Genomic DNA, 26,552 nt, shown 5'->3' with positions numbered 1-26,552 from the left:
AATTTTGGATTGGAGATGCTTAATGTGAGTCTGGAAGGAGAGTTTACAGTCTAACCAGACACCTAGGTATTTGTAGTTGTCCACGTATTCTAAGTCAGAGCCGTCCAGAGTAGTGATGCTGGACGTGCGGGCAGTGATCGATTGAATAGCATGCATTTAGTTTTACTTACATTTAAGAGCAGTTGGAGGCCACGGAAGGAGAGTTGTATGGCATTGTAGCTCGTCTGGAGGTTAGTTAACACAGTGTCCAAAGAGGGGCCAGAAGTATACAGAATGGTGTCGTCTGCGTAGAGGTGGATCAGAGAATCACCAGCAGCAAGAGCAACATCATTGATGTAAACAGAGAAGAGAGTCGGTGTGAGAATTGAACCCTGTGGCACCCCCATAGAGACTGCCAGAGGTCCGGACAACAGGCCCTCCGATTTGACACACTGAACTCTATCAGAGAAGTAGTTGGTAAACCAGGCGAGGCAATCATTTGAGAAACCAAGGCTGTCGAGTCTGCCAATTAGAATGTGGTGATTGACAGAGTCGAAAGCCTTGGCCAGGTCGATGAATATGGCTGCACAGTATCGTCTCTTATCGATGGCGGTTATGATGTCGTTTAGGACCTTGCACGTGGCTGAGGTGCACCCATGACCAGCTCTGAAACCAGATTGCATAGCGGAGAAGGTACGGTGGGATTCGAAATGGTCGGTAATCTGCCTGTTAACTTGGCTTTCGAAGACCTTAGAAAGACAGGGAGGATAGATATAGGTCTGTAGCAGTTAGGGTCTAGAGTGTCACCCTCTTTGAAGAGGGGGATGACCGCGGCAGCTTTCCAATCTTTGGGAATCTCAGACGATATGAAAGAGAGGTTGAACAGGCTAGTAATAGGAGTTGCAACAATTTCGGCAGATAGTTTTAGAAAGAGAGGGTCCAGATTGTCTAGCCCGGCTGATTTGTAGGGGTCCAGATTTTGCAGCTCTTTCAGAACATCAGCTATCTGGATTTGGCTGAAGGAGAAATGGTGGCAGCTTTGGCGGGTTGCTGTGGAGGGTGCCGGGCAGTTGACCGGGGTAGAGAAATGCTTGTTGAAATTCTCAATTATAGTGGATTTATCGGTGGTAACAGTGTTTCCTAGCCTCAGAGTAGTGGGCAGCTGGGAGGAGGTGCTCCTATTCTCCATGGACTTTACAGTGTCCCAGAACTTTTTTGAGTTTGTACTACAGGATGCAAATTTATGTTTGAAAAGGCTAGCCTTAGCTTTCCTAACTGCCTGTGTATATTTGTTCCTATCTTCCCTGAAAAGTTGCATATCACGGGGGATATTTGATGCTAATACAGAACGCCACAGGATGTTTTTGTGCTGGTCAAGGGCAGACAGGTCTGGAGTGAACCATAATAAGAGGATAAGAGCGTCTGCTAAATGACTTAAATGTAAACCAAGGACTATATCTATTCCTAGTTCTACATTTTTTTGAATGGGGCATGCTTATTTAAGATGGTAAGGAAGGCACTTTTAAAGAATAACCAGGCATCCTCTACTGACGGGATGAGGTCAATGTCATTCCAGGATACCCCGGCCAGGTCGATTAGAAAGGCCTGCACGCAGAAGTGTTTTAGGGAGCGTTTGACAGTGATGAGGGGTGGTCGTTTGATCGCAGACCCATTACGGATGCAGGCATTGAGGTAGTGATCGCTGAGATCTTGATTGAAAACAGCAGAGGTGTATTTGGAGGGCGAGTTAGTTAGGATGATATCTATGAGGGTGCCCATGTTTATGGATTTGGGGTTGTACCTGGTAGGTTCATTGATAATTTGTGTGAGATTGAGGGCATCAAGTTTATATTGTAGGATGGCCGGGGTGTTAAGCATGTCCCAGTTTAGGTCACCTAGTAGCACGAGCTCAGAAGATAGATGGGGGGCAATCAATTCACATATGGTGTCGAGGGCACAGCTGGGGGCAAAGGGTGGTCCATAGCAAGCGGCATCAGTGAGAGACTTGTTTCTGGAAAGGTGAATTTTTAGTAGAAGCTCGAATTGTTTGGGTACAGACTTGGATAGTAATACAGAACTCTGCAGGCTATCTTTGCAGTAGATTGCAACACCGCCCCCTTTGGCAGTTCTATCTTGGCGGGAAATGTTATAGTTTGGGATGGAGATTTCAGGGTTTTTGGTGGTTGTCCTAAGCCAGGATTCAGACACGGCTAAGACATCCAGGTTGGCAGACTGTGCTAAAGCAGTGAGTAAAACAAACTCAGGGAGGAGGCTTCTAATGTTAACATGCATGAAACCAAGGCTTTTACCGTTACAGAAGTCAACAAATGAGAGCACCTGGGGAGTGGGTGTGGAGCTAGGCACTGCAGGACCTGGATTAACCTCTACATCACCAGAGGAACAGAGGAGAAGTAGGATAAGGGTACGGCTAAAGGCTATACGAACTGACTGTCTAGCACGTTCGGAACAGAGAGTAAAAGGAGCAGGTTTCTGGGCACGATAGCATAGATTCAAGGCTAGTGTACAGACAAAGGTAAGGTAGGAAGTGAGTACATTGGAGGTAAACCTAGGCATTGAGTAACGATGAGAGAGATAGTCTCTAGAGACGTTTAAACCAGGTGATGTCATCGCATATGTAGGAGGTGGAACAACTTGGTTGGTTAAGGCATATTGAGCAGGGCTAGTGGCTCTACAGTGAAATTAGACAGTAATCACTAACCAGGACAGTAATGGACGAGGCATATTGATATTAGAGACAGGCATGTGTAGCCAAGTGAACATATGGGTCCAGTGAGTGGTTGGGCTGGCTGGGGACACAGCAATTCAGACAGTTAGCAGGCCGGGGCCAACAAGCTAGCAGTTAGCAGACCGGGGCCAGCAAGCTAGCAGTTAGCAGACCGGTGCAAGCAAGCTAGCAGTTAGCAGACCGGGGCAAGCAAGCCAGCAGTTAGCAGACCGGGGCAAGCAAGCCAGCAGTTAGCAGACCGGGGCAAGCAAGCCAGCAGTTAGCAGACCGGGGCAAGCAAGCCAGCAGTTAGCAGACCGGGGCAAGCAAGCCAGCAGTTAGCAGACCGGGGCAAGCAAGCCAGCAGTTAGCAGACCGGGGCAAGCAAGCTAGCAGTTAGCAGACCGGGGCTAGCAAGTTAGCAGAAGGGCCTTTGGGGGACGTCGCAATGGAGGTAAGTCTGTTTTTGCCTCTTCGTGCAGTGACGTCGATAGACCAGGCGTGGATTAGTAGGGTTCCAAGTAGCTCTAGGTAGCTAGCCGGCCGCGGTTAACAGAATGGGCCTGTGGACGTCGCGCCTGAGGGGCCTGTTGGAATCCTCGGGCAGATGATGTCGGTATTCCAGTCGTAGAGGATCGGCGGGGTTCCGTGCCCCGTACCGGCAGTAGAAGGGGTCCGGATATTGTAGTCCAGGAGTGGGCTTCGGTGGTAGCCCAGGAGCCCTAGCCAGGCTAGCTTCAGGCTAATAGGTGCTTGCTCCGGGATGGAATCGCTAGCCCGGAGTTAGCTAGTTGCGGTTAGCTAGTTGCGAAGATCCAGATGAAAATGTTCACAGTTTGTGGTAGGAATCCGGGGATATGGGGAGAAAAAAATAGGTCCGTTATGCTCTGGTTTGAGTCACGTTGTACGGACTGGCGAAAGCTTTCCGAGCTGAAGGTTAGCTGATGACTGCTAGCAGTGGTTTGCTGACTGATAGCTGGTAGGTAGTTAGCTTTCTAGCTTCAGTTGAGGGATTCCAGATCCGAAGTAAATAGAAATACTTTAGAAAAAAACAGATCCACGCCACATTGGGTGAGGCTGGATGCAGGAGAGTATTTAAAAGTTGAGGTTTAGGAAAATATTTTTAAAAGATATGCGAAGAAAAAGATATAAAAAGATATATACAAGGGACACGACAGGAAAAAGACAAAGACGTCTGACTGCTACGCCATCTTGGATTGAGAATGTTAGAATGTCTAGTTTGAGAAACAGACGCCTCACAAGTCCTCAACTGGCAGCTTCATTAAATAGTACCCGCAAAACACCAGTCTCAATGTCAGCAGTGAAGAGGCGACTCCAGGATGCTGTCCAGTGTCTGTGTTCTTTTGCCCATCTTTTATTTTTATTGGGCAGTCTGAGATAGGGCTTTTTCTTTGCAACTCTGCCTAGGCCAGCATCCCAGAGTAGGTGTTCTAAAACTTTTGACCGGTAGTGCATGTGGAAGCCAGGAGATACTAAATGTGTTTATGTTAATTAACGGTCAATTACTGCGAGACCAGCAGTTATTGCTTGACATTCAACAAATACAACATTTTGTGTGACCGCCACAGCCCTACACACTTCTATCCATCTGACCAACTGTGACTGAAACAACTCCTACCATACAACATAAGAGTTATCTGCTTACTTTAAGAATCAAAAGGTCAAGCATGCATTACAATTTTAGCAGTACAGATAAAGAATTAGAAAACCAGAGACTTACCTTCTGCCCTCCCCCTCTACTGTATATAACCAATAACCAATAACACACTAAACAATATTAAACCTGAATGCCTCGGTCCTTCTGCAGCCAGATATCTAACAGACTGACCCACTGCGTCACACACTTCCTCCTAAGGCTCAGGACAGGAGTCACTGGGGAGCTGAGCAGAGGAGTACGAAGAGGACAGAGGAGGAGAAAGAGGCGGAGTGGTCTCTGTCCCCCCACCTACCCCCTAGCTACCGTCTGTAGTTTGTAACAATACAGAAACAATTCCCCTGGGGCTAGAGCTTCCCAAACCAGCGCAAAACTTATTTATATACTTCTTACCTCCCAGCCACTGCATTGCATTCTCTCTGTCTTTCTCTCTGTCTGAGTCACGCCATTTCAGTGATTTGAATGTAAACAGTCTCTTCAAACGGTTGATCAGATGTAGCTTCCACAGCCCATAAACAGCTAGGCCTGAGCCTCCTCCCAGCATAGCATTGCACATACAGCCCTGTCCCAGAGGAGCAGAGACTAGTAATACGCTGCAGAGAGGAAATGTTTTATTTAATCTTTATTTAACTAGGCAAGTCAGTTAAGAACAAATTCTTATTTACAATGACGGCCTAGGAACAGTGGGTTAACTGCCTTGTTCAGGGGCAGAATGACAGATTTGTATCTTGTCAGCTCAGGGATTTGATCTTACAACCTTTCGGTTACTGGCCCGATACTCTAACCACTAGGCTACCTGCCTCCCCATGGAAGCCACTTCTAACAGCCCAGACACTGGCCGTTTTGTTCTCACTGCAGAGTGTGACAGCCAGAGGTGGGAGACAGCTGTAAACGTGCTGCTGTCTGAGCTCTTTGAAATGGGAGACCTTCTGTCATGGTCTGGGTTGGTGATGTTAGTGATGCTACCTCTACTTATGATCTTGAATTTTGGTCTGATGTTGATACAAACCTTTGTAATGCAAAATGACTTAATTAGCCAATACAAAAAAAAAAAAAACATGTAAAATGACTTATTTATATAAAACCACCAGTTTAATAGAGTTTACTACGGCACAGATTGGGCTACATTACAGTAACCATTACAGGGGCAAGAAGGAATTTATGCAAAAGGCCAAAGACCACATATAACATAGCACAATGATCACATGCTAAGCACATTATACATACACCCCCACACACTCACATATCATCAGGTTACTACTCAAGACAAGTGGTCAATTAACTTAATGGTTCTGTCTTATTTATGACTTGTCTCATTCTCCAGTTGTGAGTGGTCTGGTTTATGACTGATGTCCCTGTAGAGAGGGGGGGGTATATTTCCTGTCTTGGCCTGTAGAGCATCAATATATGAAAACACATTGTCTAGGTCCCCACACAATGAGCTGAGATCAAGGCAGCACTCTACATTCCCATAAATTTTTTTTACATTTATTTAGCTAGGCAAGTCAGTTAAGAACAAATTCTTATTTACAATGACGGCCTATCCCGGCCAAACCCCGGACGATGCTGGGCCAATTGTGCGCCGCACTATGGGACTCCCAATCATGGCCGGTTGTGATACAGCCTGGAAACGAACCCGGGTCTGTAGTGATGCCTCTAGCACTGAGATACAGTCCCTTAGACCTCTGCGCCACTCTGGAGCCCAAAACTACCCGAGTTCTAATTCTATCCACACGCTAAATGATGTCAGTCCTCTTTAACATGACCAGTAACAACAACATGAACACAATCCTCTGCTTGGAAGTTGTTTTGAGGTTAAACCAGAGTCAGAATATAATGATAGGATAGGAGACATGGTGAGTCTAGCTCCCAGTGGTGAGAGCAGAGCTGGGGATTTCATCTGGTTTTGTGTCTGTTGTTCACTTGTCATTGTCACACCACACCCAGGGTGGTACAAACCAGGCCAGGCTAGTTTTTTCAGCCCTCCAGCATTGGCACATAATGTTGATTGTTAGCACAGCCAGTGTGCAGTAGAAGATTATCACGATCATATCTGGCTTGATGCCAATGCCCACAGTAGTGCTATATACAAGCTTTCCTCACTGTAGCAGTCCTAATCCAACTATACTGTACTTACCACCCAACCAGCCTGATCTCACTTCTAAAAGAGAGACAGAGCGCTAGAAAGCACAGTGGTGAGAAAATAGGAGTGAATTGGGAGGACAGAGAAAGAGAGATTCCGCTTGCTTTGGTAATCTAAACATATGTTTCCCAAGCCATTTGAATTGAACTGAGAGATGGAGAACGAGAGGGAGATTAGTTGTGGGAGAGTGCCATCGGGAATGAGCGGAAACATTGGCAAGATAGTCCTCTATCCATCTTTTTTGAATTTTCTATACTCCCTAACCAAGCTGGACAATTAAGTAACTATATAAATGTCCATTATAATTCCTACACAGTTTCCATTCAGTTTTAGTTATTTTAAAGTAGTGAGTTTGTTCGGTTATTTTTTATTTTTTTTTAAATTCTCACTCAAACCACCCCTGTATGTTTGACATCCTTGCATTAGGCAATGCATGGTTCTGCTATCGTCATGGCAACGCCCCTCTATGGAGCAGAGGCCCATCAAAAGACTACCTACAGATTTTCTCAAGCAGACAGACACTCATAAGTAAGATAAATATGTCCGTCCTGAGCTTACTGGTTCATTGACACTTTGTCAACATGTGTGCTTTACCAGAATCATAAATAGCCTGTGTTGTAGCCCTGTGTTCCATCACACCGACCACAGTGGCTGTTGGGTTCTCTTCATATAATGTTAACTAAAGGGATTATATTCCACAATCACACGGAATATGAATCTTACCAGTGTCATGACGTTGCCCTGTTGGTGTGGTTTATGACACCCATAAATACCATTTCCCTTTTTCTCTCTCTACAGAATAGACTCTTGGAAAGCCCTTTGTTAACATAAAGAGAGTATGTTAATATCAAAAGGTTGGGAACAGAACAATATTTCGGTAATCCAACCAGTTGAAAGTATCCGTTGGTACTTAAAGAATATTCTGTCAGATCAGTTGTCGTCTGAGACATTATTACTGATGATTGGACGACATTAACTGTATCTTGGAAAGTCTACACATTCTAGTCTATACATCAGATTCACATGGAATTGTTGTGCAATTTAAATGTTTAAATATGAAACTATTTGTGAAAATATTAAATGTAATTTTATTTTCATAAGTAAAATATGCTCGATCAGTGGCCACGCCCACGTGAATAGGCATTGGTTGGAAATGATGAACCAACACCTTTTCTACATTTCTATAAGAGCCCCTGTGACCCAATTCACGGCGAACTAAGCCAACCTCAGCGTGCAAATGGTTGAACAACTACAACCTAACGAAATTAACATTGTGTTCCTGATGACGTGAGGACTGATGGCCATAATTTTAAAAGAGCAAATTTCAACGTGAGGGTGACGATCGCCATGCTGGAAAGATTAATTTCGCCTATACCAGCCAGAATAGTATGGCAAATTGGTGTGAACTTTGAACTCTTATTCACTAAAGAAGTGATACATCCTAGACGTCGAGTTATCAGCAGCAGCTCTAAATGTGCGTGGCCTAGGAAAGGACAAACAATCTCTTCAGAACGACAGGGTACTACAACGCAACCCAGCCTTCCATCTTCGACCAACCTATTGAAGCACAGCTCAGAGTAAATATATTTCTTGCATTTTCCTTTTCCGAATGGGCGGTTATTTAGAATGCATAAGATTGTGTATTTACGATAGCATAGCTTCATAAGGTCTGATAAAGACCCAATCCTTTTGTTCCTCAGTCTTCCTGCGCTTTCATTCAAATCCAACCCTCTTTCTTTGTGTAACCAGCCGTCATATTGGTTTCGTCCTCTAGGGACGTTTTCTTTTATGACATAATTAGTAATCAATGTATGATCCATCATGTGTATATGTAATTCTGTTTGATTATTTAGGTATTTAGTAAATAAATAATTAAACAAAATGTTTGTATTGCTGATTCAACTGGTTAGCCAGGGTTTGTGAAGATAACCAAGAATTTTACGACGTTCAGATGAGACTGAATAAGGTGACGATTAATAATTGACTGCTATTGATATAAAAGCTTACCAGGTCTTTAAGAGTTTATTCGGTCTTTAAGAGTTTATTCGGAAGACAACGGCTCTATAAACATTATTCTGTGGTGCCCCGACTTTCTAGTTAATTACATTTACATGATTAGTTTAATCAGGTAATATTAATTACAGAGAATTGATTTTGTAAAATAGCATGTCATTTAATTGAATCCATAGTAAAGACACGACACCAGCATTCAGAAAAAAGAACAGCCCATTTTACAAAATGCATCTTGTTTTACACAGGGATCATCTTTAGATCACCAAGTCACCCTTGTCCATAGATATACACATTACTTAAGGTGCTGGCTAATATACGAGACCTTGAAGAAAACAGAAAGATGTAATTATGTTAGAATCCTTTGCCCGACTGGGTAATTAGATTGGGTTACGGAGCAGCAAATCCACTTAACGGTCAGCAAATTTTAATTTGTCGACAGCTCTGATGTCTTACGCCCCTGACCGCTGCTCCTACCTCCACTCCTTCACTGTGATTGTGGTAGGAAAAGCTATAGCTAAATATACATATTAAGCTTAATAGCTTGTTCTATAGCAAGAAATGTTCTTTCTTTCCTTCCAGGAATAACCTTGGTTGGAAAACTCATCAGCTCAGTCACTGTGGCGGATAGGGATATGGATTGGGAAGTACCCCTAACATACAGGGAATAGCGGGGGATCTGAAAACAGGTTGTTATTATTATGATCCTCTGTCAGACAGGAGAGGAAATTAGGTCGTCTTGGCCAGGCTCTGAGAACAAACACCTCAGAGCTTTGGACAATGAGAGCACCACGATCTGCATAGAGGAAGGAAACAAGTCAATTTCACAGCCAATCCACAGATACTACTAGCCTCCACCCATGACCACATGGTTCAATACATAACTTTATGCCATAGGAAACCAACAAGAGGAATATGCCTTGGCAAAACTGATAGAACAACCTGTAACAGAGACAACACAATCAAGACTTTGAAAAGCAGGAGTGGCAGAGGGGTGAGATGAGAAACAGGGGACCTGCAGAGACACCTCTGAGGTTAGAGACCCAGCTGTCGTGAGACAGCTGAACGCACCTCCCTGCTCTGAGACATGTCTACCAGCTGCACATAGCTCCCACTTCCACCCTACGCAATCTCCCCACCCAGCTAGGAGCCCTGGGGCTGGGCTGGGGACAGTCACTGGGACCCCCACCAGTCTCCAGGCTGTGGGACATGTTGACAGGGAGAGACCATCCCAGCATTGGGTCAGAGAGACACATATGGAACCAGATACACCATCAGAACACACTCCTCGGATTACAGTGATAAAACCACATCCTCTCAATTAACATTGATCTGGAGGTGTGTCATGGGAGCCACAGAAACACCATGCTCACATTGCTCACTGATTCTCATGGTTGAGGTGAATGGATACTTTAAGTCAACTGATATAGCATGCTTGTCATGCCAGAGACTGGTGCACATGTGGTGCCACTGGCCTTCATCAGAGCAATGGAAGGCATCTCAGCATAGCACAGTACATGAAGACATCTAAGTCCAGTAACATGGGAATGCTTAAAGCAGGTCTCAAATAAAACAATACAGGATGGACGTGCTGCTCTAGTTTAAAAAAAAACATAAAACAGTCGGTCTGTAATCTAGTTTTCTGAGGACACCATAAAACTTAAACTTCACAAAGAAGAGAGTGAAAACTGGAAGAGAAAGAAATAAGGACATTGTCACAACGAGCGCCAGCCACCCAGACACATTTAACCAGATCGTTATACTTAAAGTTCAAAGTGTTACTTCTTAACTGGAAAAAACGACACCATAAGAGTCTGACTTTAGTCGACATCTGGCGAGAGCCTAAGAAATGATCTTACCAAGCCAGGAGCACAGAGATAAAAGAGTACACGTGCTATTTCCAAAGTCTTTAAAGCGCTGCTGTTAGTCCAGACTCAGAGAGCACACACAGATGAAAGTGGCAGAGCTTGTGTCAGACCTGTAAGCATCCAGTCAATGTGTGGCTCAACTATTTAAAATAGACTCCTCCTAATTTCCTAAATCAATCTACTGGTGATGTCTCTACTATGAGTCAGAGAAATGTGATGATAACCAGGTTGTATGTACTTTTGCTTTCATTTGACAAGCTGAGCAGGGAATTTTTTTAATCTTCCACTTCTCAAAACCCCCAAACATAACTTCTTCTTGCCCTCATATCACCACAATACAGTCTCATAGGGACGTGTCACAGGGCTTTTGTGTTGTGTCAAAATATGGCAAAGAATCAAGTTTAAAGTTTTATTAGTCTTATGTACAGGATACACATGGTATACCCCATTCAACGAAATACTTACTTGCAAGTTCCTTCTCGACAATGCAACAGCAATAATACATAAAAAAATATAAGAATAGGAAAATAAAGTAAATGGCTCAGTAGAATAGAATAAACATTTTAAATTGAGCATAATACAGGAAGGCACAATTTATAGTACAATACTCACACTTGTATCAGAGAAATGGGGGATTGAGGGTATAATTGCGTAGTATTAGGGCTTCCTATCGCTACGTAATGCATATCACTTGAAATCTGGACCGAATGAGCTACATCTTGGCACAGAAAGAATGTGTCTATACTGTACTTCATGGGAATCTCATTGTGCAACGCCGATAGCACGCCGACCCGGAACAACAAGTTAAAGGTGGGCTTGATCTTCGCCAGGCTGCCTTGAATTTAATCCTGTCAGTCTTTTGAGTGTGGCTATATCACTAGGCTAATGAAAAGGCACATACTATTCATTTGGTCCCTTGGTTCACTATACCTTCACTTCTTCCTCAGAGAGGAACACTTGTGCTTAACTGAGGGCATGTCTTCCTTTAGTGACCCATTCTAACCATGAGGCCAGCCCACAGGACAACAAAGTGCTGTGACCCGTATGTGCCTTCAACAAGCGGGACACTTCCATGACAATGTATCAGTACCCTGGAAGTCTAAATACAGAAAAATGAACATGGCAAGCTATCTCAACTTCTACCCCACATGTAAACCCCCCCAAATGCAGACACAGGTCATCGGTTGTGAAATCCAAAATACAGTACAGATGTTGTAAGCAAGGTGCTCCTGAACCCTTTTCTGACCCTTCATCATTTAAACAGATCAGATTCCCTTGCTCTAGCACTTCTGCATGTGATGGACATGTTTACCCCGGGAGTTTCAGGTATTTTCCCGATGAGCCGTACAGGGTCAGAATAACCAGAAATACCCAGGTCATGTGACAAGAATTAGCCAATGAGTAACAGATTTAGCAGTCTGCTTGTTGTCACATGAGAAAGAGAAAGTGTGTGAGAGAGAGACACTTTGCACATCATTACAACATTGTATATAGACATAATGACATTTGAAACGTCTTTATTCTTTTGGAACTTTTGCAAGTGTAATGTTTACTGTAAATGTTTTGTTTATCTATTTCACTTACTTTGGCAATGTAACCAAATGTTTCTCATGCCAATAAAGCCCGATAAATAGAAAGAGAGAGAGAGAAAATCACTGAACAGTGCATAGGATAAGACAGATGGTACATTGTTGGAAATTCAACAGGCAGAGATGTACACTGACTGTACAAAACATAAAAAAACATCTGCTCTTCACTGAGCAGGTGAATCCAGGTGAAAGCAATGATCCCTTAATGATGTCACTTGTTAAATCCACTTCAATCAGTGTAGATGAAGGGGAGGAGAGATGTTACAGAAGGATTTTAAGCCTTGAGACAATTGAGACATGGATTGTGTATGTGTGCCATTCAGAGAGTGAATGGGCAAGACAAAAGAGCCTTTGAACGTGGTATGGCAGTAGGTGCCAGGCGCACCAGTTTTTGTCAAGAACTGCAATGTTGCAGGGTTTTTCACACTTAACAGTTTCCTGTGTGTATCAAGAATGATCCACCACCCAAAGGACATCCAGCCAATTAGACACAACTGTGGGAAGCATTGGCGTCAACATGGGCCAGCATCCCTGTGGAATGTTTGACACCTTGTAGGCCATGCCCCGATGCATTGAGGCTGTTCTGAGGGCAAAAATGGGTGGGACAAGTTAATATTAGGAAGGTGTTATTCATGTTTTGTAGACTCAGTGTATGCTGTATAACAACTCCTGAGATGTATTTTTTAGAACTAAACAAAGGAAACCTTGATTGTAACAACTGTGATTTGTAACTGTTTCCTCTGAACACTTCTTTCTCAAACGTCATCATCAACTGTTAAATATTATTTTCTGAAAAGATTCTTTGAAATACCACAAATATCAGCAAAGAAAGAAAGGGGAACTTGGTCAAACTGAAGTAGACATTATACACAAAATAGAGGAACCTAATTGAATGGCATGCTATTTTTTTCACTCCTGTAAAAATGGATCCCATACTTCCCCCCCAAGTCGTTGAACAAACTAAGGCTAATTGGTGTGCTTCTTTCAAAAAGACCCCTACATGCCACATGTGCCTACCAAACTCAGAGCCTTCAACACTACTGAACAGCTGAGCCTAGTCATGACCAATCAGCCAGACAGATGGGAAGAAGAGAAGAGCACAGGTCTGAATTGTTCCGGTCCTCTCCAACCCCAAACATGAAACTCTAACTCAGTTTGTTTTCATCCATTTAGTGTTGTCACATTCTAGCTTCTCTCCTCATTTCATGGTGATATGTAATTAAAAGTCCAGAGAGAGACCAGTGAAAACCACCATATGGCTAACTGGGATGCAGAGCCCAGAAGAGTTTCACACAGCTGCCCATTGTTTTGTGGAGACATGGAGACTTCTGGGAAAAGTTTAGTAATTAGGTATGACCGCAGAGTGGTGGAGATCCCTGTGGAGTAAACCCTTCTGAAAGACGGAATGTCAAGCAGTCAAGCAGGCTGTACCTCCACCAGGGCCCTCTGACAGAGAGGGGTGAACAATTAGTTTCCCTTCTACCTTACATAATCAGGGTCAGAGGTCAGAGGGGAGGACACTCCTGCTGGCCCCGGTGAGGATAGACCCAGGACCCAGGCAGAGAGCAGAGGGGCAACTGACAAGACACAAACACCTCTAGGAACAGCAGGGTCTCCTGTTTAGAACTAACTGGAATGTAGAGGTTCTGCATGTTATTACCCAAGAACAGACAACACTCTTTCACATCTCTTCTCTAAAATGATATTAAAGAGGACCTCAGTCATGTGTGATTTGGCTTCCCCCACCAGAGACCCCCATTTGTCTTTGATGGGGGGGGCCTTGGGTTGTTTTAGGAAAATGAAATTAGTGTATATGGGGCCGGAGAGGAAGTGAGCAGCACAGGGGCACTGAGACAGCACTAGCAAGGGGAAATAAGGAAATAAATAACTGGCATGTCTGGAATCTGCCTCTGAAGGGGAGATGCTGGTTTGGACAGTGTGTGTTGCCACAGCGCTGAGCACATGATGGGGTCTTTGAATGGCTCTTACTGTTAAGGTCTTTCTACCAATGTGAGGGGAGAGGGAATGTCATGTACTTTATGACTGCACTCATCTTCGCATTTGGTAGCAATTTACTTTAAACGGCCGCATTGTGATTCACAGAGAAAATTATGTAAATATGGGGCATGTGGAATGTCAAGATGAGTGAGAATGAAAATAAAGGAGTCTGAGATAGTCTTACTGGTCAAAAGTCTAAATAATACAACAATGTCTCATGCCCAAAGTCAACATGCCACATGGTGGGATAACAATCCATTTTTTGTTATTACCATGTCCTCTTTACTGAAATATAATCCTCAAATGTTTAAGTACAACTACATCCTCCCTATTAACAGTCATTTGATTCAACAGTAAAACAGAGAGATCAGACATACTTTAGTGACTCCTTGGTTCCGTCCGAGCTGCTGCCTCCCTGAGCTGGTCCTATGTCCGTGGTCACGCTCTCGCTGTGGATCTCAGGGGTTTTGGGGACGGAGTTCTCCTGCTCTGGGAGAGAAGTGCGGCGCCCCAGGCTCCCTGCCCAATGGTGCTCGGAGAGAGGGATGCGGCGTCCCTGGCTGCCTGTACTGACCAGGCTCCCTGCCCCATGGTGCTCTGGAAGAGGGGTGCGGCGTCCCTGGCTGCCTGTACTGACCAGGCTCCCTGCCCCATGGTGCTCTGGAAGAGGGGTGCGGCGTCCCTGGCTGCCTGTACTGACCAGGCTCCCTGCCCAATGGTGCTCTGGAGGGGTGCGGCGTCCCTGGCTGCCTGTACTGACCAGGCTCCCTGCCCAATGGTGCTCTGGAAGAGGGGTGCGGCGTCCCTGGCTGCCTGTACTGACCAGGCTCCCTGCCCCATGGTGCTCTGGAAGAGGGGTGCGGCGTCCCTGGCTGCCTGTACTGACCAGGCTCCCTGCCCCATGGTGCTCTGGAAGAGGGGTGCGGCGTCCCTGGCTGCCTGTACTGACCAGGCTCCCTGCCCCATGGTGCTCTGGAAGAGGGGTGCGGCATCCCTGGCTCCCTGTACTCCCCGCCCCATAGTGCCTCTCTCTGCTCTCCCCGGCCCGCTTGGCCTCAGAACAGTGCTTCATAGCCTGTAGCTGAGATAGGGGCACTATGTCACCCCCCTGGGGTCGGTGCCAGATAGTCCGCCGTCCCACGGAATTGTAGTAGTAGAAGCGGCCGCTCTGGGGGTCAAACAGCTCCCACCACTGGTTACTATCGGCCTGACGAATCTGGGTGCCCAAAGGAGGGTCCCAGCCGCATTCGCTGGTGGCCAAGTTCAGGTACATGTGCTCTCGAGAGCGTGGCTCCAGGATCTCCACCCAATCAGGACTGAAAACAGACACAAGAAATAATGTTGTTAGAACTGAGAACAACAAGGAAGAGGCAAACAGATTTGAAGCCATTAATAACAAAGAATTGGTTCGGTCTGGAAATCCTACTGAAATGACCATCCCTGTTACATGCTGCTCATCCAACAATCTGTAAACAACTTACACAGTCAAACACGGACTACAACGCAAACACCTTCAGATGACCCATATGGAGAGTATGAATGTTAGCGACCACAACACGTGTCCATCTGTGTGTGACAGTGCTATAGAACGCTGGTTCAGCAGTGATGTCAACCATCTGGTGGGCAGAGGAGCAGCAGGAGTAGCACTGTGTGTCTGTAATATGCGACAGGTGGACACACTCAGTACGGCACTAGGACCACAGCCAGCAGGCCTGGAGAGCACCATCCACTCCAGCAGCATCACACAGGGAATGGCGTAAGGAACAGTAGCAGCTAACTTAGCAGAACACAGAGGTTCGAGTGGGGATTGGGAGACACTGGCTCACACACAGACAGGGTACAGGGAAATGTGTCATTAAGGGGGTAACCTGTCAGATTGAATCAAAATGTGTCCCTGACTTAACTGCAAAGTGATACAGCTCTACAAGCTCATTCTGATATTTGATGATGAGTGTGATGATGTTATGATCTAGTTATCTGATGCAGAGCAGCGTTAAGTGTGCCAATGAATCCACGAGGGACCACAGCCAGCTGGAGCCTGTGTCCTTCTACTGGGCTGAGAACCAGGCTGGGGGCTGGTGAGGAGGGTAGGCAGAAGGTGCGGTTGGTGAGGAGGGAGGCAGAAGGTAGACACAGGGTCTCTTTCCCTTTCCCTCCAGTTTGGGACACATGTCCAGGGTACCTGTGGTAGCGAGGGGGCGCAGGGTGTCCAGCACGGCCCACAGTGCCTAACGCATGCCCACATTTGTTCCTTGTGATCCTGCCAAGTAAGTCCCCTGCACCCCCAGCCTCGAAATAGCCTCACAAGAGCAGAGTGCCAGCCAAGTTGACAAGACTGTGGGCATTGGGCATAAAGCTCAGTGGAAACAATCTATGTATTGCTCTGTTCTTCAGCCACATTCAGGTGAAAATACAGGGGGACAGAGGCCCTTTACACCATCCCTGCCTGTGTGCTGTCACTGTGTGTCTCTCTACTGTCTGCTGGGAAACCACCTGGCTCCCACTCTGAACAAGCACACATTATTCACTGTCACAGAATATGGCTATAATAGGACCAACCTCTTCAAGAAAGAGAGACAAATACATCTGTATCTAATCTGTAAATCAGTCCTGTTTTCTTCTGAGTATCTGCAGTGAAAGTATTTAAGTGTCCACAAACATCACTATTTGAGTGCGAGAGTAAGTGTGTGAGTCAGAGAGAGCGCGAGGGAGAAAGAGAGACAGAAAGAAAGAGTGAGAGAGAGAGAGAGCGAGAGTGTTTGGGTCATGACGGATTGGCATGATGTGGGGGAGTAACGTTTACAAGTCTAGCTGATCCCAAAAGAGTCCTGCAGTGAGGCGCCATGGGTAGGCTAGTTTCAGTTGAGGAGGGGACGATTTTTACACTGATGGATCAGCAGTTTAAGGAGTGGAAATGAAGGTACAGTCAAACTGGAGGCCTAAGCAGTAAGGCTGTGACGATGCCAATATTGCAATATTTTTTTCATGGCAAAAATTAAAACACAAAGCAGACCAAACTCCTTGGTCCTTTAAAAACCTGCTGTATGTAAAATATTGTGTGCTATAAGCTTGGAAAATAAATAAAATGTGACTCTGGATGATGTTTGTTTCCAACATCAGGGCTGTTTTCCAAAATAAGTTAAATCCGCTTCATGTTTTGTTTCCTCGCCACGATACTAACGAGTATCACGATACTGGTATCGTCCTGGACCTACCAAGCAGTCAATAGTCATATTCCACACATCCCACCCACAATTGGCCCAGCATCGTCCGGGTTAGGGGAGGGTTTGGCCGGCCGGGATTTCCTTGTCCCATTGCGCTCTAGTGACTCCTTGTGGTGGGCCGGGCGCCTGTAAGTTGACTTTGGTCGCCAGCTGGATGGTGTTTCCTCTGACACATTGGTGCGGCTGGCTTCCGGTTTAAGTGAGCAGTATGTCAAGAAGCAGTGCAGCTTGGCAGGGTCGTGTTTCGGAGGATGCATGGCTCTCGACCTTCCCCTCTCCCGAGTCCGTAGGGGAGTTGCAGCAATGGGACAAGACTAACTACTAACTATTGGATATCATGAATTTGGGGAGAAAAAGGGATAAAAGTACAAAAATAAATAAATGTTACTACTGATCCTCTGTGGCTAAATTATGCTCTCTGGGCTCCTGTGGTTGGATATTATAATATTATTTTGAAAGGTTATCTATTTTTGTATTTTATTTTTGCCTCTTGGGACCCCTATGGGTTTAGGCCCTGACTCACACAATTGACCAGCCACATTTATTTATTATGCAGATTATTATTTTAAAAATGATTCATTAATTTATTAATATACATTTTTTATTTTAGCCTTCCTTGGTGGTCTAGTGTTGAGGATTCGGCGCTCTCACCGCCATGGCCCGGGGTTCGATTCCCAGTCAGGGAATATACGTTTGGGGCGGCAGGTAGCCTAGTGGTTAGAGCCAGTAACCTAAAGGTGGCTAGATCGAATCCCAGAGCTGACAAGGTAAAAATATGTAGTTCTGCCCCTGAACAAGACAGTTAATCCACTGTTCCTAGGCCGTCATTGTAAATAAGAATTTGTTCTTAACTGACTTGCTGAGTTAAATAAAGGTTAAATAAATAATCCTCCCCATCTGACGATTAGCATTGAGAGCGGGCTCCTGAATCCTCCAGTGGTTGGTGGCTGCAGTAAGAAAAGTGTACATATCATATACTGTACATATTTCCTTTATTTTTATGAATTGTTTGCTGCCTATTGGTCCACCCAGGGGCTTTAGCCCCAGTAAGCTCCTGCATTAATTTGGCCCTGGGAGCAGCATGGGGTACAATGGTTGCATAAGGGCCTTACTTCCTGGGTAAATAAACAGTAGTTAGGACACAAAGCGGAACCAGTGTCTTGCTGAACCAGTGTCTTGCAGTATGCATAACCACAGGTAAAGTTAAACACTACTCTAAATGTTTTATAGCAATCTAAAATTAAAACATGCTCGTCTGACACCTGATTCTCTTCAGGATAACGTATTTTAAATTGAAACAGGCATGATGTCTTGGGAGAGTGCTATGGTTATACTCCTGAGAGAGGCACTTAACCCAACACTGACACCAATAACCCCACTGACAGTAAAAATCAGAACGGACAATACTGTATGTGAAGCCTAGACACAATACATCTACTATGCCAGAGGTAAGACAGTGCTTAAGAGAAAATTGTAAAATATATGTTCTCATAATGCTGGTGTTTTGCTCTTAATATTCTGTAGATCTGATAACACATTCCCTCTTCTCCATGGAAGGTACACTGGCCCTTTGTCCCCCATCTGGGTCAAGGAGATGTCTGTACCACATGGTTATTCTCTAGGATGACTAAAAATAAGTCAAATAGAAAAACACCTCTCCAAACAGAGAACAAGTGGTAGAGCAGAGCGCTGCACCGAAACCAAAAGACCAACATACACACGCGCACGCCGACTCTGTGTCAGAGGTCTCATTCTGAATAATAACTTGTATATCACCCACAATTGACAGTTTGGTCCCAAAATAACTTGGATATGTTAAATGGCATTTTCCCAGAAGGCAGAACATTCTGCTCATGGTATCTCCTACATTGTTTTAAAACAACCCAAAGTGTAAATGGTAATTTTCCAAGCAGTGCAAAACATAGGAGTGGACATTGCATTGTCTAAAAATAGGGCAACACACAGGCAACACACAACACACTGTAATTGTTTAGTTTTGGCTTTCAATCTAACTCAAATTCCAGTCCAGCTTAAATTGATTCCTTCAGAGAGAAAGTATTGTGAAGAAACGGTTTTCTTCCAAGTACCTCAGTCACAGTGAACTGAGCAGACAGGAGCCTATACACAATGGGTTCTGTACAGGCTAACAGGAGCCACACAAGTTGACGTAAAAGGCAAATAAGTCTGCTAACGGTTGAAGTGGAACTTATCATTCCAATACTAGTGTGGCATGTCTGATTCACTGATAGTGCTGCATCAAGTCAACAGAAATCGAAACCAATGGGGCATAACTAGGGCTGGCACAATTATCGTACAAGCGTGTAACCGACGGTTATGGATGAAGACAGTTATGAAAATTAAATAACCGTTAAAAAAAAAAAAAAGAATAATACTTATTATTACTATTCATGTTTTTGTGGAATGAACAACTGACTGAAGACGGTACGGCCGGGCATTTGTGTGGTTGAGCCCGTTTCTGGCAAAATTTTATTGAATTTATTAAACTAGGCAAGTCAGTTAAGAACAAATTCTTACTTTACAATGACGGCCTACCCCGGCCAAACCCTAACCCGGATGACACTGGGACAATTATGTGCCGCTCTATGGGACTCCCAATCACAGCCGGTTGTGATAGAGCCTGGAATCGAACCAGGGTCTGTAGTGACACCTCTAGCACTGAGATGCAGTGCCTTAAACCGCTGCGCCACTCGGTAACATGGACTCTTTAACAACCTATGAAACGTTGTTGCTCCTTGCTGAAACACGCAAGGTGTTGTAGCCTCGGCAACACTCCCCACAATGCATCAGCAGCACACATAGAAATAGAATGACTAGAACAGGCTTGAAACCTCTAACCCTGTCAATTTGACTGGTAAACTCAGAGGGCTTGCAGTTGCGTCACAAATCACCTAGCAAACGTACCAGGCCCCATGTTGGAAGACCACATTCAGTCTGTTGGAATGCCTCCAATTGTCGATGTATTATTAGCTAGCTTGCTACAGAAACTTAGTGTGCAGGCTAACTCAAATGAGCTGCTAACGTAATGTCCGCTAGTTAGCTAGCTATAATTAAATATCACCAGCTTAAAAACGTAATATTTGCTAGTTAGCTAGCGATCGTGATGTATTTATCGATGTAACTCTAAATGCATTTGTAGCTAGGTTCACTACATGACCAAAGGTATGTGGACACCTGCTCATCGAACATCTCATTCCAAAATCACAAGCATTAATATGGAGTTGGTCCCCCCTTTGCTGCTATAACAGCCTCCACTCTTCTGGGAAGGATTTCCACTAGATGTTGGAACATTGCTGCTGGGACTTGATTCCATTCAGCCACACGAGCATTAGTGAGGTCGGGCACCTATGTTGGGCGATTAGGCCTGGCTCGCTGTGGGTGTTCCAATTCATCCCAAGGTGTTTGATGGGATTGAGGTCAGGGCTCTGTGCAGGCCAGTCAATTTCTTCCACACCGATCGACAAACCATTTCTGTATGGACCTCGCTTTGTGCACGGGGGCATTGTCATGCTGAAACAGGAAAGGTCCTTACCCAAACTGCTGCCACAAAGTTGAAATCAAAGAATCGTCTAGAATGTCGTTGTATACTGTAGCGTTTAGGGGCCTAGCCCAAATCATGAAAAACAGCCCCAGACCATTATTCCTCCTCCAACAAACATTACAGTTAACTCTATGCATTAGGGGAGGTATTTTTCTCCTGGCATCTGCCAAACACAGATTCGTCCGTCGAACTGCCATATGGTGAAGCGTGATTCATCACTCCAGCGAGAGCGTTTCCACTGCTCCAGAGTCCAATGGCAGCGAGCTTTACACCACTCTAGCCGACTTTTGGCATTGTGTGTGGTGTTCTTAGGCTTGTATAAGGCTGCTCGGCCATGGAAACCTAATTCATGAAGCTCCCGATGAACATTTATTGTGCTGACGTTGCTTCCAGAGACAGTTTGGAACTCGGTAGTGAGTGTTGCAACAGAGGAGACTAGAGGTCGACCGATTATGATTTTTCAACGCCGATACCGATTATTGGGGGGGCCAAAAAAAGCCTGTACCGATTAAATCGGAAGATTTAAAAAAATAAATGTTTATTTCTAATAATGACAAATACAACAATCCTGAATGAACACTTATTTTAACTTAATATAATACATAAATACTATCAATTTAGCCTCAAATAAATAATGAAACATGTTCAATTTGGTTTAAATAATGCAAAAACAAAGTGTTGGAGAAGAAAGTAAAAGTGCAATATGTGCCATGTAAAAAAAGCTAACGTTTAAGTTCCTTGCTCAGAACATGAGAACATATGAAAGCTGGTGGTTCCTTTTAACAAGAGTCTTCAATATTCCCAGGTAAGAAGTTTTAGGTTGTAGTTATAATAGGAATTATAGGACTATTTCTCTCTATACGATTTGTATTTCATATACCTTTGACTATTGGATGTTCTTATAGGCACTTTAGTATTGCCAGTGTAACAGTATAGCTTCCGTCCCTCTCCTCGCTCCTACCTGGGCTCAAACCAGGAACACATCGACAACAGCCACCCTCGAAGCAGCGTTACCCATGCAGAGCAAGGGGAATAACTACTCCAAGTCTCAGAGCGAGTGACGTTTGAAACGCTATCAGTGCGACCCGGCTAACTAGCTAGCCATTTCACATTGGTTACACCAGCCTAATCTTGGGAGTTGATAGGCTTGAAGTCATAAACAGCGCAATGCTTGATGAATTGCGAAGGGCTGCTGGCAAAACGCACGAAAGTGCTGTTTGAATGAATGCTTACGAGCCTGCTGGTGCCTACCATCGCTCAGTCAGACTGCTCTATCGAAATATCAAATCGTAGACTTAATTATAACATAATAACACACAGAAATACGAGCCTTAGGTCATTAATATGGTCGAATCCGGAAACTATCATCTCGAAAAACAAAACTTTTATTTTTTCAGTGAAATACGGAACCGTTCCGTATTTTATCTAACGGGTGGCATCCCTAAGTCTAAATATTCCTGTTACATTGCACAACCTTCAATGTTATGTCATAATTACGTAAAATTCTGGCAAATTAGTTCGCAACGAGCCAGGCGGCCCAAACTGTTGCATATACCCTGACTCTGCGTGCAATGAACGCAAGAGAACTGACACAATTTCACCTGGTTAATATTGCCTGCTAACCTGGATTTCTTTTAGCTAAATATGCAGGTTTAAAAATATATACTTCTGTGTACTGATTTTAAGAAAGGCATTGATGTTTATGGTTAGGTACGATTGTGCTTTTTTCGCAAATGCGCTTTTGTTAAATCATCCCCCGTTTGGCGAAGTTGGCTGTCTTTGTTAGGAAGAAATAATATTCACACAGTTCGCAACGAGCCAGGCGGCCCAAACTGCTGCATATACCCTGACTCTGTTGCAGAGGTGACACATTTTCCCTAGTTAAAAAGAAATTCATGTTAGCAGGCAATATTAACTAAACATGCAGGTTTAAAAATATATACTTGTGTATTGATTTTAAGAAAGACATTGATGTTTATGGTTGGAGCAACGTGTACCTAAGCGATTATATGCAACGCAGGACAGGCTAGATAAACCAGTAATATCATCAACCATGTGTAGTTAACTAGTGATTATGATTGATTGATTGTTTTTTATAAGATAAGTTTAATGCTAGCTAGCAACTTACCTTGGCTTCTTACTGCATTTGCATAACAGGCAGGCTCCTTGTGGAGTGCAATGTAATGCAGGTGGTTAGAGCGTTGGACTAGTTAACCGTAAGGTTGCAAGATTGAATCCCCAAGCTGACAAGGTAAAAATCTGTCGTTCCTAGGCCGTCATTGAAAATAAGAATGTGTTCTTAACTGACTTGCCTAGTTAAAAAATATTATACAAAAATATATAAAAAATAATAAAATAAAAAAATAATAAAACGGCAAATCGGTGTCCAAAAATTCCGATTACCGATTGTTATGAAAACTTGAAATCGGCCCTAATTAAATCGGCCATTCCAATTAATCGGTCGACCTCTAGAGGAGACGATTTTTACGCACTACACACTTCAACACTCGGCTGTCCCGTTCTGTGAGCTTGTGTGGCCTATCACTTCGCGGCTAAGCCGTTGTTGCTCCTAGATGTTTCCACTTCACAATAACGGCACTTACATTAGACAGCGGCAGCTCTAGCAGGGCAGAAATGTGACGAACTGACTTGTTGGAAAGGTGGCATCCTATGACAGTCCCACGTTGAAAGTCACTGAGCTCTTCAGTAAGGCCATTCTACTGCCAATTTTTGTCTATGGAGATTGCTTGGCTGTGCTCAATTTTATACACCTGTCAGCGACGGGTGTGGCTGAAACAGCCGAATCCACTAATTTGAAGGGGTGGCCACATACTTCTGTATGTGTACCCATGTTAGGACATCTTGTGAAAAGAAGTTTTAAAGTCACACACAATGCATAAACCTATTATAAACAACAGCAGACCAACCCTGCTGTGAGTGCAGGCTTCTGTTTGAGCGCAGCACTGAGACACCTGATTCAATGTATCAAACCTAATTAGTTAATAATCAAGTGTGCTATTGCAGGACTGGAAAATAAGTCTGCTCCCCCGGTAGCTCAGGGATCATTGGAGCAAGGTTGGTCACCTCTGGTGTTGACTTTATTTTGTACACCTGAAATTATGCTTTAGCAATAATAGCTTACTTGTTACTAAAATTGCTAACCTTTACATACGAGTTAGCTTACTTGTACATTTTACTATTATATGAAAGTCCTGATTCTTTGAAGTTAAGTGTTTAAACTTGTTTTACAATTGTTAGCTTAACTATTATTCAAGATGAACTAGTATCGATGTTGATTAATCACAGACCACAATCCTGAAATATAGAGGGAAAGGAAATCTGTCTCTAATTTGTCTGTTTCTGTGTTGTATTCTCATATGAACATGACCTTTCTGTTCAGTCATAAGCTCTCCAATTAGTTTTATTTGATTGTCACACTCTTTTCAGGATATCAGCCATGTGAACCCATTTTGCAGCTGATAATGGCATGCAACACCAATGCAGCCATAGGCCTACAGCAGTGGTTCCCAACTCCAGTCCTTGAGTACCCCCAACAGCACACATTTTTGTTTTGGCCCTGGAGAAACATACCTGACTCAACTCTGAGGGCCTGAGTTGACAAGGGACTAGTTGACAAGCTGAATCAGGTGTATTTGTCCGAGGCTACAATAAATCGTATTGTTGAGGGTACTCGAGGACCGTAGTTAGGAACCACTGGCCTGCAGTATGTTGGCATTTAGCCTTATGGGCATTTGCAATGCACCCCTTGACATTGTGCATCTGAATCAGAGAATAGCTTCACTCACAAATTGTTTACATATGTTCTCAATTTAAAAACGATACCAGTAGACAATGTATATGAGGCTAATCATTATATTGGATTTTGTATATGCCTTGAGCTGACATGGAATTGTTAAGTGCAAATCCAACCCTTGTAATATAGGTGGTGAAATGTCTGGAAGCAGGAGATGATGGGATCCTTAACCGCCGCCTACTCCTACCAAATTCAATGCCAGATACTTTTCTCCCAGAAGGTCTGAGTGGCACTTGGAGGTACTGTGATAATCAAATCAAATTGTATTGGTTTCATACACATACAGTTATTGTGGATATAGTGAAATGCTTATGTTCCTAGCTCCAACAGTGCATTAATATCTAACAATACACACAAATCTAAAAAGTTAAAGAATGGAATTAAGAAACATTAGGATGAGCAATGTCGGAGTCCAGAGAAAAAATATACAGTGTACATACAGTACCAGTCAAAAGTTTAGACACATCTACTCATTCATTAAATTCTTTATTTTCACTATTGTTCTACATTGTAGAACAATAGTGAAGACGTCAAAGCTATGAAATAACACACATGGAATCATGTAGTAACCAAAAAAGTGTTAAACAAATCAATATATATTTTATATTTGAGATTCTTCAAAGTAGCCACCCTTTGCCTTGATGACAGATTTGCACACTCTTGGCATTCTCGCAACCAGCTTCATGAGGTAGTCACCTAGAATGCATTTAAATTAACAGGTGTGCCTTGTTAAAAGTTCATTTGTGGAATTTCTGTCCTTCTTAATGCGTTTGAGCCTATCAGTTATGTTGTGACAAGGTAGGGGTGGTATACAGAAGACAGCCTTATGTGGTAAAAGACCAAGTCCATATTATGGCAAGAACAGCTCAAATAAGGAAAGAGAAACAACAGTCCATCATTACTTTAAGACATGAGGGTCAGTCAATACGGAACATTTCAAGAATTTTGAAAGTTTCTTCAAGTGCAGTCACAAAAACCATCAAGCGCTATGATGAAACTAGTTCTCATGATGACAGCCACAGGAATGGAAGACCCAGAGTTAACTTTGCTGCGGAGGATAAGTTCATTAGAGTTACTATCCTCAGAAATTGCAGCCAAAATGCTTCAGAGTTCAAGTAACAGACATCTCAACATCAATTGTTCAGAGGAGACTGCATGAAAATCAGGCCTTCATGGTCGAATTGCTGCAAAGAAACCACTACTAAAGGATGCCAATAAGAAGAGACTTGCTTGGGCCAAGAAACACAAGCAATGGACATTAGACCGGTGGAAATCTGTCCTTTGGTCTGATATGTCCAAATTTCAGAATTTTTGTTCTAACCACTGTGTCTTTGTGAGACGCAGAGTAGGTCATCGGATGATCTCCGCATGTGTGGTTCCCACCGTGAAGCATGGAGGAGGTGTAATGGTTGTGACGGTGCTTTGCTGGTGACAATGTCAGTGATTTTTTTTTTTTATTCAAGGCACACTTAACCAGCATGGCTACCACAGCATTCTGCAGCAATACGCCATCCCATCTGGTTTGCACTTAGTGGGACTATCATTTGTTTTTCAACAGGACAATGACCCAACACACCTCCATGCTGTGCATGGGCTATTTGACCAAGAAGAAGAGTGATGGAGTGCTGCATCAGATGACCTGGCCTCCACCATCACCCGAACTCAACCCAATTGAGATGGTTTGGGATGAGTTGGACCGCAGAGTGAAGGAAAAGCAGCCAACAAGTGCTCAGCATATGTGGGAACTGTTGGAAGAGCATTCCAAGTGAAGCTAATTGAGAGAATGCCAAGAGTGTGCAAAGCTGTCACAGGGCTACTTTGAATAGTCTAAAATTTAAAAGAAAATTTATTTGCTTAACACTTTTTTGGTTACTACATGATTCCATGTGTTATTTCATAATTTAGATGTCTTCACTATTATTCTACAATGTAGAAATAGTAAAAATAAAGAAAAACCCTTGAATGAGT

At 43.8% G+C, this 26,552-nt stretch overlaps 1 protein-coding gene across 1 annotated transcript in view; it reads right to left on the bottom strand.

The window, feature by feature from the left end:
- Positions 1 to 26,552, bottom strand: part of LOC106565788 (rho GTPase-activating protein 39) — a 56,582-nt gene that overhangs the window by 11,942 nt on the left and 18,088 nt on the right. Inside the window, exon 2 of the mRNA XM_014133315.3 lies at positions 14,365 to 15,303. Coding sequence (XP_013988790.3) covers positions 14,365 to 15,303 — 939 coding nt within the window. The remainder of the gene's footprint in view (positions 1 to 14,364; positions 15,304 to 26,552) is intronic.

The sequence above is a fragment of the Salmo salar genome, chromosome 12, assembly GCF_965601325.2.
Source record: "Salmo salar chromosome 12, fSalSal1, whole genome shotgun sequence".
NCBI classification, from domain to species: domain Eukaryota; kingdom Metazoa; phylum Chordata; class Actinopteri; order Salmoniformes; family Salmonidae; genus Salmo; species Salmo salar.
This window is presented reverse-complemented; position numbering and strand designations above follow the sequence as displayed.